The 20960-nt window shown below is 41.0% G+C and overlaps 1 protein-coding gene and 1 pseudogene across 4 annotated transcripts; one reads left to right on the plus strand and one right to left on the minus strand.

The window, feature by feature from the left end:
• LOC123481041 overlaps positions 1-1686 on the minus strand; it is a 16862-nt pseudogene extending 15176 nt beyond the window's left edge.
• A 1184-nt stretch (positions 1687-2870) lies between these two features.
• On the plus strand, positions 2871-18469 carry LOC121534015 (phosphoribosyl pyrophosphate synthase-associated protein 1). Of its 4 annotated transcripts, XM_045205602.1 has the most exons (10): positions 2871-3027; positions 3760-3812; positions 10355-10527; positions 12061-12176; positions 12338-12393; positions 12501-12655; positions 13785-13829; positions 17141-17211; positions 17479-17625; positions 17965-18469. In XM_045205602.1, the coding sequence occupies exons 1-10, from the start codon at positions 2929-2931 to the stop codon at positions 18121-18123; spliced, it is 1074 nt and encodes a 357-aa protein (XP_045061537.1). In that variant the 5' UTR covers positions 2871-2928; the 3' UTR covers positions 18124-18469. The 4 variants fall into 4 exon arrangements, with proteins under 4 accessions (XP_045061537.1, XP_045061536.1, XP_045061538.1 ...); XM_045205601.1 differs by lacking the exon at positions 2871-3027 and having other exon boundaries at positions 3644-3812; XM_045205604.1 differs by lacking the exons at positions 2871-3027; positions 13785-13829 and adding an exon at positions 7741-7807 and having other exon boundaries at positions 3739-3812.
• The last annotated feature ends 2491 nt before the right edge of the window (positions 18470-20960 follow it).

Raw genomic sequence — 20960 nt, forward strand, 5'->3', positions numbered from 1 at the left:
CTGTCTTTTTCCGTGGCTAAACCAACTAGGCTCATAATTTAACAATTGTATTTGTATTTAAAGATGGCATACACATTTTTTATTAAGGCACATGGAAGTTCACAGGTTCAAGAAAGCATTTCTGCCCCAAAACTCATTTTGATAAAAAAGAAAAAGAAATGCCTCTCCTGTGAAGTAGTGACATGCGACATACACCTAGCTTCCGAAAATGGGTCACATATATAGGCTAAACTACAGTCATGTTCGACAAATATAATAATCTGAGCGGAGGCAGTGAATTTTTTAACTATTTAACCATAAACATAATTGTCATTTTATGAGGCATGTCTTACCGCTTTCCGACCAAAGGAATGTTAAGGGGATTCGTTCATAAACACTTCCTCATATGCCATGGAAACCAGTATTTCTCATGTTGTCAACATTCTTTTGTAGTCCAGCAGCCAAAGACACAATCCTAGTCATATTAACAACCCATGATGTGCGCTTTGGAGAGCAGTGTTTTCCAGCTAATTGCATTTTTGAAACATTCACACTTATTGCATACTTTCCTGTGCGCATTGCTGCGCTTATAATGTCAAGAAATAGCCTAATAGTGTATCAACATTTTAAGCTAAATGTTGTGCTAAACAGACTAATTTCTTTTAAACGTTTTTATTTTTTTACGTACAGTGTTTGTATTAATTTGGGATCCGTCGTCCCACAACTGTCGCAGAGTCTGTTTGGAATATTTCTTTCTCGCACAGAACTACCAAGTTGTCCAATAGAATAGGTCAACTTTTGTAATGTGGGGATAGTAGATTGACATAGGTTAGTGCTTTTGCTGTTCGTTACTTTTCGTCAGTCAACAAGATGAGTAAATGTGTACAGTTCTTCTAACATCTTCGATATGCACCTCGGGAATTCAATAAGGAGCACTTTGGCCACAAGGCATGGATTTTTTTAGGGGGCATTATGGCCACACAAGGGCCGTCGATGCCGCTGGGAAATTTGAGGCCTGGTCAGCAGTGCTCTAAATTAACATTTTTCAGTTAGGAGCACTACGAAAAGTTAGGAGCACCACATTAAATTTAAGAGCACCAGACAATAATATTTGTTTTAATTGATTGAGAGAGCTTATTGGGCCTACATGAATTCTAGGTACTTTTGAAGCACATGTTGTGCCCTAGAAATTAATATGTAACACTGTAAAGACATTTGTTTATTATAAAAGGTTGATACGAATACCTGTCATTGAAATTACAAGGTAATTTGTGGAATATTAGGTTTCTACATTGTGTAAAAGCACAATTGTTCTAGTTATGCATTACATTGAAAATTGTACACTGTCTCTGTAAAAATGTCAGGTACAAGAGATCTGTCATTCATTCATTGCTATGATCATTGATCTCTTGAAGAAGCTATCCCTTTTCTTTCTTTGTCCCAAAATGTTTGGATATACTGGTAAAGTTACATTGTTAGCTAGCTAGTCAATGAGGTAACATGACTGAGAAAAGTGTAATCAAATGGTGAGTAGTTTTAGAAGGCCCACGGCATGGTTTATCAATGTAAAATGCAGTCTCAGTGATCTGCTATAGGAAGATACAAATTTTGCACCGGTGTGGTGAGAATATATTGGAATACAACTATACGAGCACTTATTTCAAAGAGCGCTCCGTAAGCCACGCCACAGTGGGCAGAGCTAGGCATGTTGCACTTGGACAGGTTTTAAAATGGGAAGAAAAGCCTAATTTTACAATGGGACCGTGTGGTTCTGTGTAGCCTAGTTATGCTAATATATACAAAAGTATGTGGACACCCCTTCAAATTAGTGGATTCGGTTATTTCAGCCACACCCATTGCTGACAGGTGTATAAAGTCAAACAGACAGCCATGCACAGCCACACCCATTGCTGACAAGTGTATAAAATCAAGCAGACAGCCATGCAATCTCCATAGACAAACATTGTCAGTAGAATGACCTTAATGAAGAGCTCAGTGACTTTCAACGTGGCACCGTCATAGGACCTTTCCAACAAGTCAGTTCGGCAAATTTCTGCCCTGCTAGAGCTGCCCCGGTCAACTGTTATTGTGAAGTGGAAACATCTAGGAGCAACAACGGCTCAGCCGCGAAGTGGTAGGCTACACAAGCTCACAGAACAGGACCGCCTAGTGCTGAAGCGCATAGCACGCAAAAATTGCCTGTCCTCGGTTGCAACATTCGCTACCGAGTTCCAACTACCTCTGGAAGCAACGCCAACACAATAACTGTTAGTCGGGAGTTTCATGAAATGGGTTTCCATGGCCGAGCAGCCGCACACAAGCTTAAGATCACCATGCGCAATGCCAAGCGTCGGCTGGGGTGGTATAAAGCTCGCCGCCATTGGACTCTAGAGCAGTGGAAACGCGTTCTCTGGAGTGGAAACGCTTCACCATCTGGCAGTCTGACGGACAAATCTGGGTTTGTGCTTCCAACTTTGTGGCAACAGTTTTGGGAAGACCCTTTCCTGTTTCAGCATGACAATGCCCCCGTGCACAAACCAAGGTCCATACAGAAATGGTTTGTCAAGATCTGTGTGGAAGAACTTGACTGGCCTGCACAGAGCCCTGACCTCAACCCCACCAAACACCTTTGGGATGAATTGGAACGCCGACTGCAAGCCAGGCCTAATCGCCCAACATCCGTGCCCGACCTCAATAATGCTATTTTGGCTGAATGGAAACAAGTCCCTGTAAGAATGTTCCAACATCTAGTGGAAAGCCTTCCCAGAAGAGTGGAGGCTGTTATAGCAGCAAAGGGGGGTACCAACCTCATATTAATGCCCATGATGTTGGAATGAGATGTTTGACGAGCATGTGTCCACATACTTTTGGTCATGTAGTGTATTTGGGACCAGTGTATTGCAATTAATTTAGTCTTTGACTATATCAATAATAACAATATAAATATGGATGGTTTCATTATTCCATTTTGTAATATGTTTTAATATGATATTTACGGTCAATTTGAGCTGCGGACCAAGAATGTCGCTTTGCCAGCCACAATGTAAGGTAAGGCAAGGATGTAATGTGAATTGAAAAGTAGAAATCTCTTTCGCCACTCTGCTCCTCAGACTCTCCATCTCTCGTAGTGGGAATAGGGCCTAAAGCACTTGAGTTGAGTTGAGTATCCATAGTAGCATGTTATCAGTGTTTTCACATTAGCAGATGGGGAGTAGCCATGTCATAAACCACTCACTTTGCCATTCTCACTATTCTCACTCACTGTTTTTGGACGGTCAGGGCATTTGACAAACGAGAGTGGACTAGTTAAGTAGCCTAGTGGTTAGTGTTGGGCCAGTAACAAATGTCGCTGATTCGAATCCCTATGCCGAAAAAGGTGAAAAATCTGCCAATGTGCCCATGAGCAAGGCGCTTAGCCTTAAATGTTACAGGGTCGTCTTTGATAATGGCAGACCCTGGGTGTGACCCCACTCTCTGTGGGTGTCTCAGAGTGAGTTTGAATATGCAAAAAACACATTTCCAATTCACACGTGCATAATACACACTTTCACATATGTGAAACAGGACAAATATAAGCACCCACACAATAATAATTTAATAATAATGAATAACAATAATATTAATAAGAATGATTATTTATTATTAATAATAATAATGGATTATTAATAATAATGAATGACAGTTGTGCCAGTTACTCACAAGGCGGGCATTCCTTCTGTGTGTGGACGATTAGTTGTGTGTGTGTTTATTTACTTTAACACCTTCCTTCTCTCCTTGCAGACGGCTTGGCGTAGAGTTGGGAAAGTCAGTTGTTTACCAAGAGTCCAACAGAGGTGAGATGCCAGGTTATCCCTTTCAACGTCATACAGTATACACTGAATGTACAAAAAAATAGGTACACCTTCCTAATATGTGAACGACCGGCTTGATTCGGTCTTACGTGGCAAAATGTGAAATTGTGTTTTTTACATTGTATAAAAGTAGAGACTCAGAGCTAGAAAATGGTATATCATACACTACAGTTGAGGAATAATGGGAAAGTATTTCTGCATTGAAAGTTGATAAACTTGTAACCCCACTTTTGAGAAAATGGCTGTTGAACGTTTTGATACATTTTACATTTACATTTTAGTCATTTAGCAGACGCTCTTATCCAGAGCGACTTACAGTTAGCACATACATTATTTTATCGAACCCACAACCCTGGCGTTGCAAACGCCATGCTCTACCAACTGAGCTACATCCCCTACACCTATTGGAGAGCTCTTCTTTGTCTACACCCATTCAGGATCATTCACACCCTCTTAAGCCATGTGAGGCCCTGTGCTAAACCGAGTGACTACAGTAGTGTACTAAACAACCAAAGATTTCAAGACTAAAGGTTTATACTACGTCTATTGACATGTCTGTATACAGTTGTCGCAGTGACATCATGAACATTCTATTGTCCTCCGACATCAAACTTGTCGTTTTCGTTATGAAAAAGTATAAACACAAAAACGAAAGGCTGTATGACATCAGCAGCCTGGTGGTCCAAAATAGCATAATTGGTGTATTTTAACACCAATAAACCTATCCGTTTAGCAAACCAGGCAACAAAAAGCAACTTTCTAAACAATGTTTTGGTTAGTTTCTAGCTTGTTAGCTGACTAGCCAGTTAAAAATAATGACCATATCATATAGCTGACAATGTCTTAACGTTAGCTAATTTGTATTCATTATTACAGGAAAATAAACTCACAACAAGATCATTATTTCCAAGTTAATGGTGAGCTAATTACAGAAAATAGCTTATGGTTGTGATTGTGACTGAATAAAATAATTTTAGAACTTGGACACTGTCTCATTGGCCTAACGTTATATCTTAATTTGACTTTGGTGCAGGTCACATGCATAGGATACAGAAGGTGTAAACGGTACAGTGAAAAGGTTACTTGCACAGTGGAGTCTTTTGTTTAGAAGTAGCTAGATAGCTAAACAATGAACCATAATCCCAACTCATAACGTTACTATCCTTTATGAAGCTACAGGTAGCTAAAGCTAACCAACTAGGTTCAATGTTACTTAGCTAGCTAACATTAGGCTATAGCTAGCAATGCAAATGGCTCTGAGATACAAATAATATTACTACACAGATCATACACGTAATGTTAGCTAGCCAGCCAGCCAGCCAGCTAACGTTAGCTAGCTAGCTAACAGTACGATTTAACTTGCAATGAAATCGACTTTCTGCCAAAATTTTAAACTGTAAATATCTGAAAATGTGGGCTAGCTAGACTGTCTTACCCGTATACATGGATGAACGCTTCTCCCTCTGTCACGGATGCCATGGTTGCCCTTAGTTTGAAGATGTAACCCGGAGACAGGTGTTTTATACAATAGCCTTCTGTGTGTTCTCTTTTTGACTCCCTCCGCATATTTGCAATCAAACGCCAGAATTTTCTCCATCTCCTTAGCTATCATACTCTGCTTCCACCGGGCATTCCACAGATTTCAAAACTCTGTCCTCCAGAAAGTGGAGAGAGCATTAGCAACACTTTTGCAGTTCTTTGTGATATCTTTCGAAAAAGCTGTGTTCGAAAGGATTACCTACACATACTGAGCAGCTCATGCTATAGAAATAAGTGTGCTACATGGCAGACCAATCCAAACTCATGTCCAGCCCATCCATTATCTCAGCCAATCATGGCTAGCGGAGAGGTTCCTGTCTTTTTCCGTGGCTAAACCAACTAGGCTCGTAATTTAACCATTTTATTCGTATTTACAGATGGCATACACGTTTGTTATTAAGGCACTTGAAAGTTCTGAAATTTCCAGAAGGAATTTCTGCCAAAAAACAAAAAAAATATGTTTACGTTCAAATACCTCTCCTGTGGAGTAGTGACGCGCGACAGGAGTTTTCCTGAAACTAGTCACATTGAGTTGCACCCCCCCATTTTTGCCCTCAGAACAGCCTCAATTCGTCGGGCATGGACTCTACAAGGTGTCGAAAGCGTTCCACAGGGATGCTGGCCCACGTTGACTCCAATGTTTCCCACAGTTGTGTCAAGTTGGCTGGATGTCCTTTGGGTGGTGGACCATTCTTGATACACACAGGAAACTGTTGAGCATGAAAACCCCAGCAGTGTTGCAGTTCTTGACACACTCAAACCGGTGCACCTGGTACCACTACCATACCCTGTTCAAAGTCACTTAAATATTTTGTCACCCTCTGAATGGCACACATACACAATCCATGTCTCAATTATCTCAATGCTTAAAAATCCTTCTTTAACCTGTCGTCTCCCCTTCATCTACCCTGATTTGAAGTGGATTTAACAAGTGACATCAATAAGCGATCATAGCTTTCATTTGGTCAGTCTGTCATGGAAAGAGCAGATGTTATTTAATGTTTTGTACACTAAGTGTATATATAATCTATAGGCCTACTATAGCACTATAGTATAGATCCCTCAAACTCAACTCTGGACCTCGAAGCCAGTTCCACTGCATCTTTTCATTGTTCCCCTTTTAATCAAGAACTGATTTAGACCTGGGACACCAGGTTTGTGCAATTAATGATCAGGTAGAACAGAAAACCAGCAGGCTCTGGTTGAATATCCCTGGTATACAGTGCATTCGGAAGGTATTCAAACCCCTTGACTTTTTCCACATTTTGTTACGTTACAGCCTTATTCTAAAATTGATTACATTGTTTGTTTTTTCATCATCAATGTACACACAATACCCCATAATGACAAAGCAAAAACAGGTTTTTAGACATTTTTGCAAATTTATAAAAAAAACTAAAACCGAAATATGACATTTACATAAGTATTCAGACCCTTTACTCAGTACTTTGTTGAAGCACCTTTGGCAGTGATTACAGCCTCAAGTCTTATTGGGCATGACTCTACAAGGTTGGCACACCTGTATTTGGGGAGTTTCTCCCATTTTTCTCTGCAGATCCTCTCAGGCTCTGTCAGGTTGGATGGGGAGCGTCGCTGCACAGCTATTTTCAGGTCTCTCCAGAGATGTTCGATCGGGTTCAAGTCTGGGCTCTGGCTGGGCCACTCAAGGACATTCAGAGACTTGTCCCAAAGCCACTCCTGCGTTGTCTTGGATGTGTGCTTAGGGACGTTGTCCTTTGGTCCTGAGCGCTCTGGAGAAGGTTTTCATTAAGGATCTCTCTGTCATCCTTCCTTCGATCCTGACTAGTCTCCCAGTCCCTGCCGCTGAAAAACATCCCCACAGCATGATGCTGCCACCACCATGCTTCACCGTAGGGATGGTGCCAGGTTTCCTCCAGATCTGACGCTTGGCATTCAGGCCAAAGAGTTCAATCTTGGTTTCATCAGAGCAGAGAATCTTGTTTCTCATAGTCTGAGAGTCTTTAGGTGCCGTTTGGCAAACTCCAAGCGGGCTGTCAACGTGCCTTTTTACTGAGGAGTGGCTTCCGTATGGCCACTCTACCATAAAGGCCTGATTGGTTTAGTGCTGCAGAGATGAGGAGAATCTTTCAGAAGGACAACCATCTCCACAGAGGAACTCTGGAGCTCTGTCAGCACCATCGGGTTCCTGGTCACCTCCCTGACCAAGGCCCTTCTCCCCCGATTGCTCAGTTTGGCTGGGCGGCCAGTTCTAGGAAGAGTCTTGGTGATTCCAAACTTCTTCTATTTAAGAATGATGGAGGCCACTGTTCTTGGGGACCTTCAATGCTGCAGACATTTTTTGTGGGGTTACTTGCTCCTGGAACTGATTTGCTGCTTTTTTTATTTACAGAAACCAGGGTGGATGTGAAAGAGTCTGTTCGTGGTCAAGACATCTTTATCATTCAGACCATTCCAAGGTGAGCGGATCCGGGTGTCATGTGTTTTATACCGTCTGAATTGAGTGTGTGTATATTCTAGTTGGTTGGATATGCAGTGTCACCACAGAACCAAATCCATCAACCTTCATTAGAACTAGATGAGAGGAAAGTAAAAGTATTCCCTTGTGAAATTAGGCAGACATTGTGTGTCTGTCCGCCACTTTACATCTTTTCATCCAGTGGTTATGTCATTCATTGGTTGGCAGGAGTTGCCTGGTAAAGTGAGATTGCAATATGAACAGCCAGCAAGGGGGCACTGACCTTTGTGTTGGCTGTAAAGAGTAACTTTCCTGAACTTTTTATTTATTTCTAATTGAAAACCAGATTTTAATAGGCTTATTTATAGTGAAACTCATCAATTCTGGTCTTAATTTTGACAGTTCGTTGCAAAAGTGATATATTTAGGTATTTTAGTAGGAAATCTAGCTCTTTTTGCCCCTCGCGGTTCAACTCTACCATTGAAATCGTAATGTCAAGAAGGCACCTTGAGAAGGTGCCTCTTAGCCATCTCAAGGGAGGGGTTCGGTATGAAATACACTCCCTTCTAGATGTGCTGGGTGGTACCACCTCAAGGCTCACTATAAAAGCAGGTGACAGCACGCCTTATTTGGCAATGGTCTTGGTAAGTGGAGTGTGCCAATATTTTGTTGTGACTGTTATTTATCAAATCAATTAACTATGTTTAATTGTTACTCTATTAAATTAATAATGTAACAATTAACTCATTAGGAATTTGGGGCACCACGGAAGAAGTTGTTTAACGAGTTACCATCTCCCGAATTAAAGTCTTAGAAGATAAATATATGTATTTGTGTATACGGTGTGGGAAAAAAGTATTTGATACCCTGCTGATTTTGTACGTTTGCCCACTGACAAAGACATAATCAGTCAATAATTTTTATGGTAGGTTTATTTGAACTGTGAGAGACAGAATAACAACAACAAAATCGGAGAAACCTGCATGATGTAAAAAGTGTCAGTCTCATTATATTGTCATACATTTTATCTCCAGCCTGTAGGTTACAGAAAAGGCCACATACTCTTTCTACCATGTGCTATATCTGCTACATGATTTATGTAAAACATTTTGATGGAATGTTGGTGGAACGCCACAGCGATGCGTCTCTCCATCAGCACCCTGGAGAGGCGTACTGGGAATGTGACAGTGGGCACTGCTTATCATAGGTCAGCATCAGCGCTCACCTTAAAAGCCCATTGACCACAGGTTGAGAGAAATTGTCATTGTTTTTGGGCAGAATTAATTATATGAGGTTTCATGTGTGTGTTGGAGCTGAGTCTTGGTCAGTTTAGCTCAGAAAATGCCGCCCTACCCTAGTCAATCTGCCACCATAGGCGGGCGCCTAATCCTGCCTAATGAGCGGGCCGGCCCTGGTACCCAAGACCAATCTGTGAGTTAATTTGACAATTGTAAAAAGAGCTACTGCATAAATAATGCAGTACAGGTTGGATTGAATTGAGCCCCTAATCTTAATTTTAAGGTGATTATTGCATTGTTCTTCCCAACACAGTACTGCAATAAATGTGAGTCCACATAAACAAATAAAAAATTGCACCCCAAGGTGGATTCCAACTTACCCTGCAAGTGGCAATATATGTCAGGCACTTGGTGACTAACCACTGTGAGCTAACTGTCCAGAGATGTATTTGCTCACAATGCACATCATTTTATTATCAGAGTATGCTTTAGTGAAAAAGTGTTGGGATTAGGTATTAAAATGTTTACCCACCCCCAAAACAAATATTTATGAGTAATTCCCCCCACCCACAACTTCTAGCCTGAAATTGATTTTTAGAACATTTGAAGGGGTTGGGCAAAGGGTGAAATTGGGGTTCAGAGTTGCCCTTTTATGATTGTTGTTGGCTCTGCTGTTTCAGGAGGCTGCCTAGGCCAAATCTACTCTGGCACTACCTCATTGCACTCTTTGTATTAGTTAAGTAATAAGACATTATCTTTGATTACTAATTATAGTGTTAATAAAAGTGCATCAAGTCCCCAACAAAGTTTGCCTCTGCTTCTAATAATAAATAATAATATGCCATTTAGCAGACGCTTTTATCCAAGCGACTTAGTCATGTGTGCATGAACAGGCTGATTCCCATACAACAATGGAGTCATTCTTCGATACGATCTTGAGAGGCTTAATTATTTAGAAATGCCCTGAAGCTTTCAAGGTTATACTTCAGAGTTTAGGGAACGACTATTAGGGTGGTGCCCAACGTCTTGTCTTACGATGCGGCGATAGTGCCAGGACAATGGGCACGTAGTCAAGTAAGTTAACATTGTAGGATACTGACTAGCGTCATAGACTCACTCACTTAAATGTGTAGTGAGTGTGTTTCAACAAAGACGAGCGTTAACTCCCAGAGCGAACGCTCTGTGGGCTAATGTGGTCTTGAGATGCGCCGACATCTTGAATGTTATACCCCGTCAGTTTACTGAAATATCTACAATAACTACTTTATCTTATTACATTATCTTATCTCTATTAATTTTGTCCTACCCAGAGATGTGAACACGGCCATCATGGAGCTGCTGGTCATGGCCTACGCCCTCAAGACTAACTGTGCCAAGAACATCATAGGGGTCATCCCCTACTTCCCTTACAGCAAGCAGTGCAAGATGAGGAAGAGGGGCTCCATTGTCTGCAAGCTGCTGGCCTCCATGCTTGCTAAAGCTGGTATGATACTATATGGTTACTGTATGCATCATGTGATTTTTCTCATTGTTGTGATACCAAGAATGATGTTTTTGCATAGTAGGTTACGATGTTGTAGAAAGGTAGTTTAAAACACTGCTAAGTTAAGTTGTACACAAATGGTAGGAGTTCTACGCGTAGCTATTAGCATTGACATATTGTTGGCAAGATGCCAACCTTGTATAGACCTCTAGGAATGAGGCTTAAAAAACAAACAAAAAATGTACTGTGAGGTAACGCAGCCTGGTCTCATAGACTAGACGTAACATAGTAAATGTAAATCCGGGACACTCAAAAAAAGCGTAATATGTTACGTATGGAATGGTTACATAAGACAGATGATTACTTAAGGCAAAAATTAAAGTAGGGTGGGTGGGCTTATAAGACGAACATCTAACAACCCAAAGATTGCGAGTTCGAATCTCATCCCGGACAACTTTAGCATGTGAGCTAATTAGCAACTTTTCAACTACTTACTACTTTTAGCTCATTTGCAACTACTAGCATGTTAGCTAACCCTTTCCCTAACCTTAACCCTTTTAGCTAACCTTAACCGTATCATACGTCTTGAAAATTCGTAACATACTACTGTTTGGAAATTCGTAACACGTACATTTCGCAAATTCGTAACATATAATAGAAATTGTAATTTATAACATATCATACGAAATGGGTGATGGACATCCACAAATTAATACATACCATACGAAATGTAACATATCATACTAAATGGAGTGTCTTTGATTTACGGACATAATAATGCGAAATGCTCTGACACCAGGTTGGGTAACGTTACACCATAACAAGTCCATCAACTCTGTCACCACGTACAGCTAGCAGAAAAGCGAACGGTCATATATGGTATTTTAGTAGGGGAACGCTTAATGTATCACCATGCAAAAGCTAACACCCTGACTAGACTGGCCATGTTACATGCGCGAGTATTGCAAAATAAATGTACACATGCATGTTATTCAATTTCATCCACATAGCTCGCGTGTCAACGAGCGTCTGCGTTGCCGAACGCTAAAATATAACTTTGTTTGGTTTTCATGAGGATACAAACCCACGTGGGTGCTTCAACGACGAACAAGAGAGACTAAGCAAAGATAACTAACTAAAAACTAATTAATTAATTAGTTTTCCCATTTTGTCTGTGGATTAATCATCAGAGTAGAGAAACACAATTTTGTATGACTCCGGGACATAAATTATACAAAGAACCAGCTAAAAAGAGGACCATATGCATGTCAGGAAAAATAACAACCCAATGTTCATCTCCCAGGACAAACTAGCTAGCAACAGCTAGCTAGCTAGCTAGCTAAATGTCCATGAACGTTTCATGTGTGTTTTGACCTTCCCCAAAATTAATATAATTGATTAACAGTTGGTTTTGGTATTTAACCTGCGTGTCTTGATCGTGTCTGGTGGGGATGGACAATTATCATGGCCGCAAGGACATACGCACGAGCCGGTCTAGCTAGGGTGTTGCTTGACCCACTGGTGTTGTCACAGGGCTAACTCACATCATCACCATGGACCTACACCAGAAGGAGATCCAGGGCTTCTTCAGTTTCCCCGTTGATAACCTGCGTGCCTCCCCCTTCCTGCTACAGTACATCCAGGAGGAGGTGAGACTACATTACTCAGAATCCTCTTCAGTCTCTTGTATCATCTCAATCATTATCTAGATGTGTTTGTTGACTAGAGTTTAGTTTTAATGTGGTGTTGAACTGTGAAATCATGTTGGATAATGCTTATTTGTTACCAAAAACTGTCTCCCTCTTTCTAGATTCCAGACTACAGAAATGCCATTATCGTTGCAAAGTCCCCTTCGGCGGCCAAGAGGTAACATAAAGGTTGGGAGTTTTCCAGCAAGATAGATGGTGAATGATGTGATTGTGATTTATGTTTGCTTGTATGTATTTAAATCCTTTTCTGTGTGTTTGTTCCAGAGCTCAGTCCTATGCTGAGAGGCTGCGGCTGGGCCTGGCGGTGATGCATGGGGAGGCCCAGTGTTCAGAGTCTGACATGGCCGACGGCAGACACTCTCCCCCTCCACTGTCTTCAGGACGCACCACCTCTGGCCACCCTGGTCTGGAGCTGCCATGTAAGATACCCCTGACACGCATATGCGTGTACACACACACACACACACACACACAACCACTAGAAAATACCCCTGCCTTTGACCCTAACACACACAAATCAGTGTTACTGCTCTTCAACCTGTCCATCACCCACAGACTACAAAGCATATTCAGCAAACATATTTGAGGTGTTGCTCTCCTCATGTATGTAGTAATCTGCCTAGTCAGCAGACAGTGCTGGTTTACCACTAGTGTCAGGACAGGATGAGTTGAGCCCTGACTCTATCAGATGAATCCATGGAGAGTTAATGAGCCTGAGCCGCAGGGTTAAACCCCCACTGCTTATGGGGAGTAGACGGCACTGGGATGAGTCTCCCGTGTAGCATGCATTCACTTGTGAATGCACGTACACCCAGACTCTGATCCTATCCATTTATAGAGACACTGTAAAACATGGCATTGGGTCAAAGTGAGGCTTTATAGAGATCTAATGGAACAGTATTTACAGAAAAGAGAACACTGTATTTTACATTTATGGACTGGAAAAGTGGTAATCTGTCCAAATAACAACCCATAACCCAGAGAAAGTTATTTAATTATTAAATATCCTGCCCTGAATGCCCTAAGGCACCAGTAGCAAAGAGGACCTCCACACATTGTCCTCATGCTGACCATGTACCACTGTAGTGTCCAGCCAGTCAGGGCTGTAGTATGTGTTGGTTCAGCAGCAAAGCACTCCTTCTCAGGAGCCTGACACTACTGCAGATGCCTGAGAAATACTGCAGGCAATAACAGGCATCCCCTCTACCCTCCTCTTCATTCCCCTCTCCTCCACACAGCCTCTGGATTTTTCTTCTCACCCTCTTTTTTCCCTCCTTTTATACAGTGACTATTTATTTTCTCTCGTACTTCTCTCCATTTCTCCGCTCCTTTAAACAGCAGCTAAATTCAGATACGGAGCAAAGTGACACCTTTAAATCATTATATTAAACCTTATTTTATTGTATTCCTTGGATAAATAGGACCAGAAAGCCTGTCTTAAGTTCTGGAGTTGTCTGTCAGTATGCTGCCTTTGTCTGTCTGTCTGTCTGTCTATTTTATATTTATCTGTATATGACAGTGTTAACATATACCATTTATCTTTTGAAGACACGGGGAGGCACCAGGCTCCATTCCCAGGCATAGAGCTCCCAAGTACGACCGTCACGCTCCACTCTCTCTTCCTCTAACCCCCATCCTGCAATACTATCTGCGATCGCCTTATACCTCCCTGCATGTAATGTTGATGTCTACTGAGGGACTTTCCATTTCTAGTAGGACTGAATTTCTAAATTCCCCTTTTGAAAATCTCAGTTAAGTGTTTAGACGGGGGGGTCAAACAGACGCGGGGGTTTGAGTAAAAATAAAAAATCAGTGGAAAAGATATCTGTCGACATTGAAATGACTAAAACCAAATCGAATGTGTAAAAATGATAATAATCCTACAGTTATAGTCTTGGCACTTTTCACTCAGCCTGCTAGCAGTCATCGAAATGAAAGCTATTCAGTCGGGGAGCATCGGAAATGAGAGGACAATTTTTTATTTTTGTGCTGCCCTCCGGACCTCAGTGAAGACCGAAGACACCCCTGGTTTATACTGTTGGCTGTCACCAAATTTGGTATGATTACTGATACAAGATATCTATAAAACAGCAGATTTCTTTACCTCAAATTGGTGTCAAGGTCTTTCATATATTCCCAAGCTTACATTGTACGGGATTCCTCACTTGATACATTTTTGACATTACATGCCTTTTGTCTATTACACAATTAACTGTGAATTTCCAAAATGCTAATAAAATCATCACATTCAACCCTGCCGATAGCAATAAGAATCTTCTGGATGCATTCATGCAAGCAACATGGAAAAATACATGGCTCTTCCCATGTATACTTTGGAGATGCACTACAATTAATACCAGTTTGAAACCATGTGGCTTGTCAACATTCCCTTCAACATGCCTCTCATCCTCAAATGTAGCATTTATCTGACTTTTGACCCCTTTTAAAGCAACCAACAAAATGGCTACTAATGCAAATGCCTTACCAGAGGGCACCTACTATATTCCACTGCCAGGTTGGTGATGGGCATCAATTTTATGGGGCCAATCATTGCCCCATAAATGTTATGCCGTTTGGGAAATTTAACTACAGTTGAAGTCGGAAGTTTACATACACTTAGGTTGGAGTCATTAAAACTCGTTTTTCAACTACAAGTCGGTTAGGACATCTACTTTGTGCATGACACAAGTAATTTTTCCAACAATTGTTTACAGACAGATTAATTCACTGTATCACAATTCCAGTGGGTCAGAAGTTTACATACACTAAGTTGACTGTGCCTTTAAACAGCTTGGAAGATTTCAGAAAATGATGTCATTGCTTTAGAAGCTTCTGATAGGCTAATTGACATCATTTGAGTCAATTGGAGGTGTACCTGTGGATGTATTTCAAGGCCTACCTTCAAACTCAATGCCTCTTTGCTTGACATCATGGGAAAATCAAAAGAAATCAGCCAAGACCTCAGAAAAAAGATTGTAGACCTCCACAAGTCTGGTTCATCCTTGGGAGCAATTTCCAAATGCCTGAAGGTACCACATTCTTCTGTACAAACAATGGTACGCAAGTATAAACACCATGGGACCACGCAGCCATCATACCGCTCAGGAAGGAGACGCGTTCTGTCTCCTAGAGATTAACGTATTTTGGTGCGGAAAGTGCACATCAATCCCAGAATAACAGCAAAGGACCTTGTGAAGATGCTGGAGTAAACAGGTACAAAAGTATCAGTAAAACGAGTCCTATATCGACATAACCTGAATGGCCGCTCAGCAAGGAAGAAGCCACTGCTCCAAAACCGCCATAAAAAAGCCAGACTACGGTTTGCAACTGCACATGGAGACAAAGATCATACTTTTTGGAGAAATGTCCTCTGGTCTGATGAAACAAAAATAGAACTGTTTGGCCATAATGACCATCGTTATGTTTGGAGGGTGGCTTGCAAGCCGAAGAACACCATCCCAACCGTGAAGCACGGGGGTGGCAGCATCATGCTGTGGGGGTGCTTTGCTGCAGGAGGGACTGGTGCACTTCACAAAATAGATGGCATCATGAGGGAGGAAAATTATGTGGATATATTGAAGCAACATCTCAGACATCAGTCAGGAAGTTAAAGCTTGGTTGCAAATGGCTCTTCCAAATGGACAATGTTGTGGCAAAATGGCTTAAGGACAACAAAGTCAAGGTATTGGAGTGGCCATCACAAAGCCCTGACCTCAATCCTATAGAAAATGTGTGGGCAGAACTGAAAAAGCGTGTGCGAGCAAGGAGGCCTACAAACCTGACTCAGTTACACCAGCTCTGTCAGGAGGAATGGGCCAAAATTCACCCAACTTATTGTGGGAAGCTTGTGGAAGGCTACCCGAAACATTTGACCCAAGTTAAACAATTTAAAGGCAATGCTACCAAAATATTAATTGAGTGTATGTAAACTTCTGACCCCTTGGGAATGTGATGAAATAAATAAAAGCTGAAAGAAATAATTCTCTCTACTATTATTCTGACATTTCACATTCTTAAAATAAAGTGGTGATCCTAACTGACCTAAGACAGGGAATTTTTCCTAGGATTAAATGTCAGGAATTGTGAAAACCTGAGTTTAAATGTATTTGGCTAAGGTGTATGTAAACATCCGACTTCAACTGTATGTCTCTATAACTCCAATGGAGATGAAGGAAACATTGCAAGCACCTCAGAGGCCGAATGAGGCATGATGACAAGCTTGGTTGGGTTCCCCTGCATCCTTTTTCTTGATCAATTCCTAGTTTAGAATTGTTTGTGCTATCTTGCTGATTCAGCAACGGTATGATTGTAGTTTATTTAAAAACTCAACCCCCTCCCCCCAAGCCTTAAAAATCTATTTATTTTAACAAAATAATTTTGTTGCTAATGTCAACACCTCTGAGTTCCAAGTAGAGCCTCATGATTAAACCCTGAGAGTTTTTAAATATGCAGACATCTGGTTGGACACCTCTGGGCTGACGATGAGGAAACTGGTTTGAAGTTGGTTATGATTTAGCATGGGGTTGCTGTGTGGATCCCTAAATCCCAAACCGGATGTTTTATTTGTGGGAAGGAAGACAGCTCTATACACATGAGCCATGTGTTGCTACCATCACAATATGCCTGAAGCTGCCCTATACTTACACCAAATCAAGAATTATAATGACCTAAATGGGGTAATTTAACCTAGTTGTCACTTTGTCAAAATATTGACTTTTCAGGATTCTACTGTAGTGGTTGTGGCAGTCTGTGGACATTGAGTTAGAGCTGTCTTGCATGATTTTTGCAGGTGTTGAACTTGATCCCTTCTTACTCAATCTCCTCTCCCAATAACTTTAATGTATTTTTTTCTCTGCACCACTGTTTTGAAAGTAATGATAAACCTCTCTCTTTTTCTCTTTCAGTAATGATGGCCAAGGAGAAACCACCTATAACTGTAGTGGGAGATGTGGGAGGCCGCATCGCTATCATTGTTGTAAGAATTTGATCGTCTTTCTCAATTCTATTCAACTTGAACCCCTATGGGACAAAAAACTGCATTGTCCAAGCTATTGCTAATAAGAAAGATTAAAGTGTTATATAAACTATTGAAGTTTCACTCTCACTGTTCTGAGGAAGTCCTCATGTAAGATGTATTTGGACATATTGTATGATACAGCGCTAGTGGTTTATTTAGTTAGACTCTAATAACTGTTGTTATTTTGTTCTAAGTCCTTCCTTTCTTGTCGTTTCCCTCTCTCAGGATGACATCATAGACGACGTGGAGGACTTTGTGGCGGCCGCTGAGATTCTGAAAGAGAGAGGGGCCTATAAGATCTACATTATGGCGACACACGGCCTGCTCTCAGCAGAGGCCCCACGGCTCATAGAGGAGTCCGCCATCGATGAGGTAAGACAAAGGACACAAGCCGTACTCACAGGTTTTTATTAAGCGCAAGATGGATGTCTTTTCTAACATCAACACAACTGACAATTATTGTAAGTAGTCTGCTGCTCCGATATGTGAAGCAGCTCAAGGTTGGAATTATGTCTATTTGCTGGATCAGTCAAACAAATCTATGCTTTCTTAAAAAGGTAAGTGCACAAACCGATACCCAAATACAGTTATATGCAATGCATACTCAAAAAACCCTTAGAATACACTGCTGTTTTCCAATGGGGGCTGAATAATTCAGAGGGCATTCTTAAACATAGTCCCTGCTGTAACCGTCATTGTGCCCCTCCCCAGGTGGTGGTAACCAATACAGTCCCTCATGAGGTCCAGAAGCTCCAGTGTCCCAAGATCAAGACAGTGGACGTCAGTATGATCCTGGCCGAGGCCATCCGACGCATCCACAACGGAGAGTCCATGGCTTACCTGTTCCGTAACATCACAGTAGATGACTGAGCTACACGCACAAATACAGTGTACACACACAATGAGACCAAGAATGTTCAACTCTGTTACATAGGCACTTGTTTCTTTTCATTCTAGTTGACTTCCTATGTTTATTTTTTTCTTGCATTCTCAATGTCTCTTAATGTCTACTGTTCATGCATACCACTAGTCCTTTACTGTACTCTGCTACACTATGTACATGGTAAATAAACATCACCCATATAGACTCTCAGAAAGCACGAACAGCACCGATATATCTTGGATTAATTGAATTGAATCCTACAGTGTGTATTGTATGCAACTTTTCAGTGTTCACTACAGGATAGCATTTGGTTAATAAAGCCTTTTGGATTAATATGTATTCGTGATCCATTGAACTCCAATATTGTACTCTGACAAATATTTAAACAAGACAGGTACATGGTTATTCTGTTTTGAAAGGTTACTGAGTCAGAACGGTTACTGAATTAGCTTGTAGTTACATGCCTATGGCCCAAAACCCTTCGCAGCCATTGAACTATAGCGCAGTATTGTAACAAGTGGCAATGCCTATTTTAGTCACAGATACCGATACCTCTAACTGAAAACAGACGAGAATAGACACTTACACAGTCTCTGTTTTCTGCACAGAAAAACATAATGGGTTAATTCATCTGTCACTTTGCAAATTACTGATAGACAAATCAGAGGACCTCAGTCTATCAGCTTTCAAAGAAGACTACTCTGTTTTCATGGGGATTTGTTTTCCATTTGCTCGTAGATTAGAACAGGGAATATGCATATGAAGGACTTTACTGAACCCATTAACCACACGGAAGTAGACAAGGCTAAGCCTTTGATCTGCTCTTACATCTTCATGTGTAGCGATAATCTCTTCCTCTCTCTTGTTCCTTTTGAAGCTTGTTTTCTGTTGAAGTCTGTCGTGAGCAAACAACGGTCTGAATGTGAAGAACTGGCTCTATGTTCTGCAGAGCTGCATTGAGTTTACCTGTTCTGTTTCTAGCTATTGTGTGCTTCTCTTTGTCTCCCAGCTAAGTGTTTACCATCAGTGGAATGAAATACAACATGCTCTTACACCTGTCGAGATAATGTTGAAGGGTCAAGCTGAATAGCTCTGTCAGTTATTGCCTCTTTCTGCCTGCCTATTCAATAGGCCTACTTCTCATCTTTTCTGGTCTACCGGACACTCAATGACACAATGGAAATGTTGTCTCTCTCAATGTTGACGGTGGTTTTGGTTGCGTGTGTAACATCTTGGTTCTGGGTTCCTCTATAAATTCAAATGAAGCTTGTCTGTGTTTTCCATGTGCACCATGTCATCGTTATGAAAGCAAGTGGTACTACCTTAAATGTATGGCAATGAGGCAAGTGCATGGATGTATTAGGCAACTAGTCTGTTAAAGAAGTGAGGATGTATATTTTGTATAGTTATATATTTTTTGCCACGTGTACAAGTGATATCACCTCCTAATTTCACTTATGCTTGTCTGAGGATATAGCATTAATAGCAACTACGGTATATTGCTAACAATAGAAAGACCACAGTTCACTATGGGCTAGAACACGGAGTCAAACGGCACCTGCTAACTATGTCATGCAAGCAGTATATTAAGACAATTGGTGTATTGTCTGAACCAGCTTGTTTATCTGTCTTCACAGAACACATCACATATTTTATAGCAAATGTTTTAACTTAAGATGCATTATAGTCGTCAAAAAGAGTCCAGGACCCTGAACTTGTTCTAAACGCCTCAGGATTCTCTTAAACAACTGCTGAGGAGCTTTGACCAAGTCTAGGGGCAGAGACAACTATAGACACTGGACATCCATCTGAACTGAGGACACTATGTCCTTTTAACTTATTTAGATTCTCTACAAACTAAACCAAGTCATTTCAATACAGTCGGCTATAGGTCTTCATTTACTGCATTGTTATCACTCATCACAGACAATTATTGCACATGAGAACCAATTTTAGGGATTATAACAATTAAAACGCCTCAGTAATTTGTCATTGAATAACATTATTGTGACTTAAAGGCCAACGTACCTGTTTGACTGTGTGTATATAGACCTGTCTTCTCCAGTCGTGTATTCTGTGAATGAATAGGGGGAGAGTATGGAAGAAGGTTTTAACTGGACAGAAAGAGGAACTAGAGGCCTAACGTTCATCAGGCCACTTCCTCATATGAGACAGGAAACAATGCATCTGATGGGGACAGGGGGAAGCACAGGGACCAACCACAGCTATTGGTGGAGACAGTGTGTTTTTACTGTACTTCACTTGTATGTTGGAAGCTGTGACCGTGTTGTCTGTGTTCATGACATACAGGGAAAATCTGCATACATATTTATTTGTGTTTTTAACATTCCTAATATGCACATTTACAATGAACAAAACAATGGGCTTGTATTTGATTTATTGTGCAAGGCTATCAAAACAAGACAGAAATACAATACTTTGTAAGGCATATGCTTTGTAAAGTAAAAAGGTCCCAAGATATCAGTCAAGTGCAATATATTGTCCTAAATACCTAGACTGCCTAGACTGCTCACAGCTGGTGCAACTAATTAAGCAACATTTTGGTCATGAGAGCAACGGTCAATGTCTCAAAGGAAGCCTGATTAAATACAGTAATATAAAGAAATGCAATGATTTATGGTTATAAAGTTGATAAATATTTTATGAAGGGGGACGCAGTGAAAGACAACTGTCGTTAGAGGGCGACGTTGGACTATAATACAGCCAGCACAATTTAGTTCGATGCCTTTTCTGGACCAAGAAGTGGGGCTGTGTGAACTGAATCACGGTATGGCACATCTGTCATTTTTATAAGCCTTTCTTA

Source organism: Coregonus clupeaformis, chromosome 20 (assembly GCF_020615455.1).
Source record: "Coregonus clupeaformis isolate EN_2021a chromosome 20, ASM2061545v1, whole genome shotgun sequence".
NCBI classification, from domain to species: domain Eukaryota; kingdom Metazoa; phylum Chordata; class Actinopteri; order Salmoniformes; family Salmonidae; genus Coregonus; species Coregonus clupeaformis.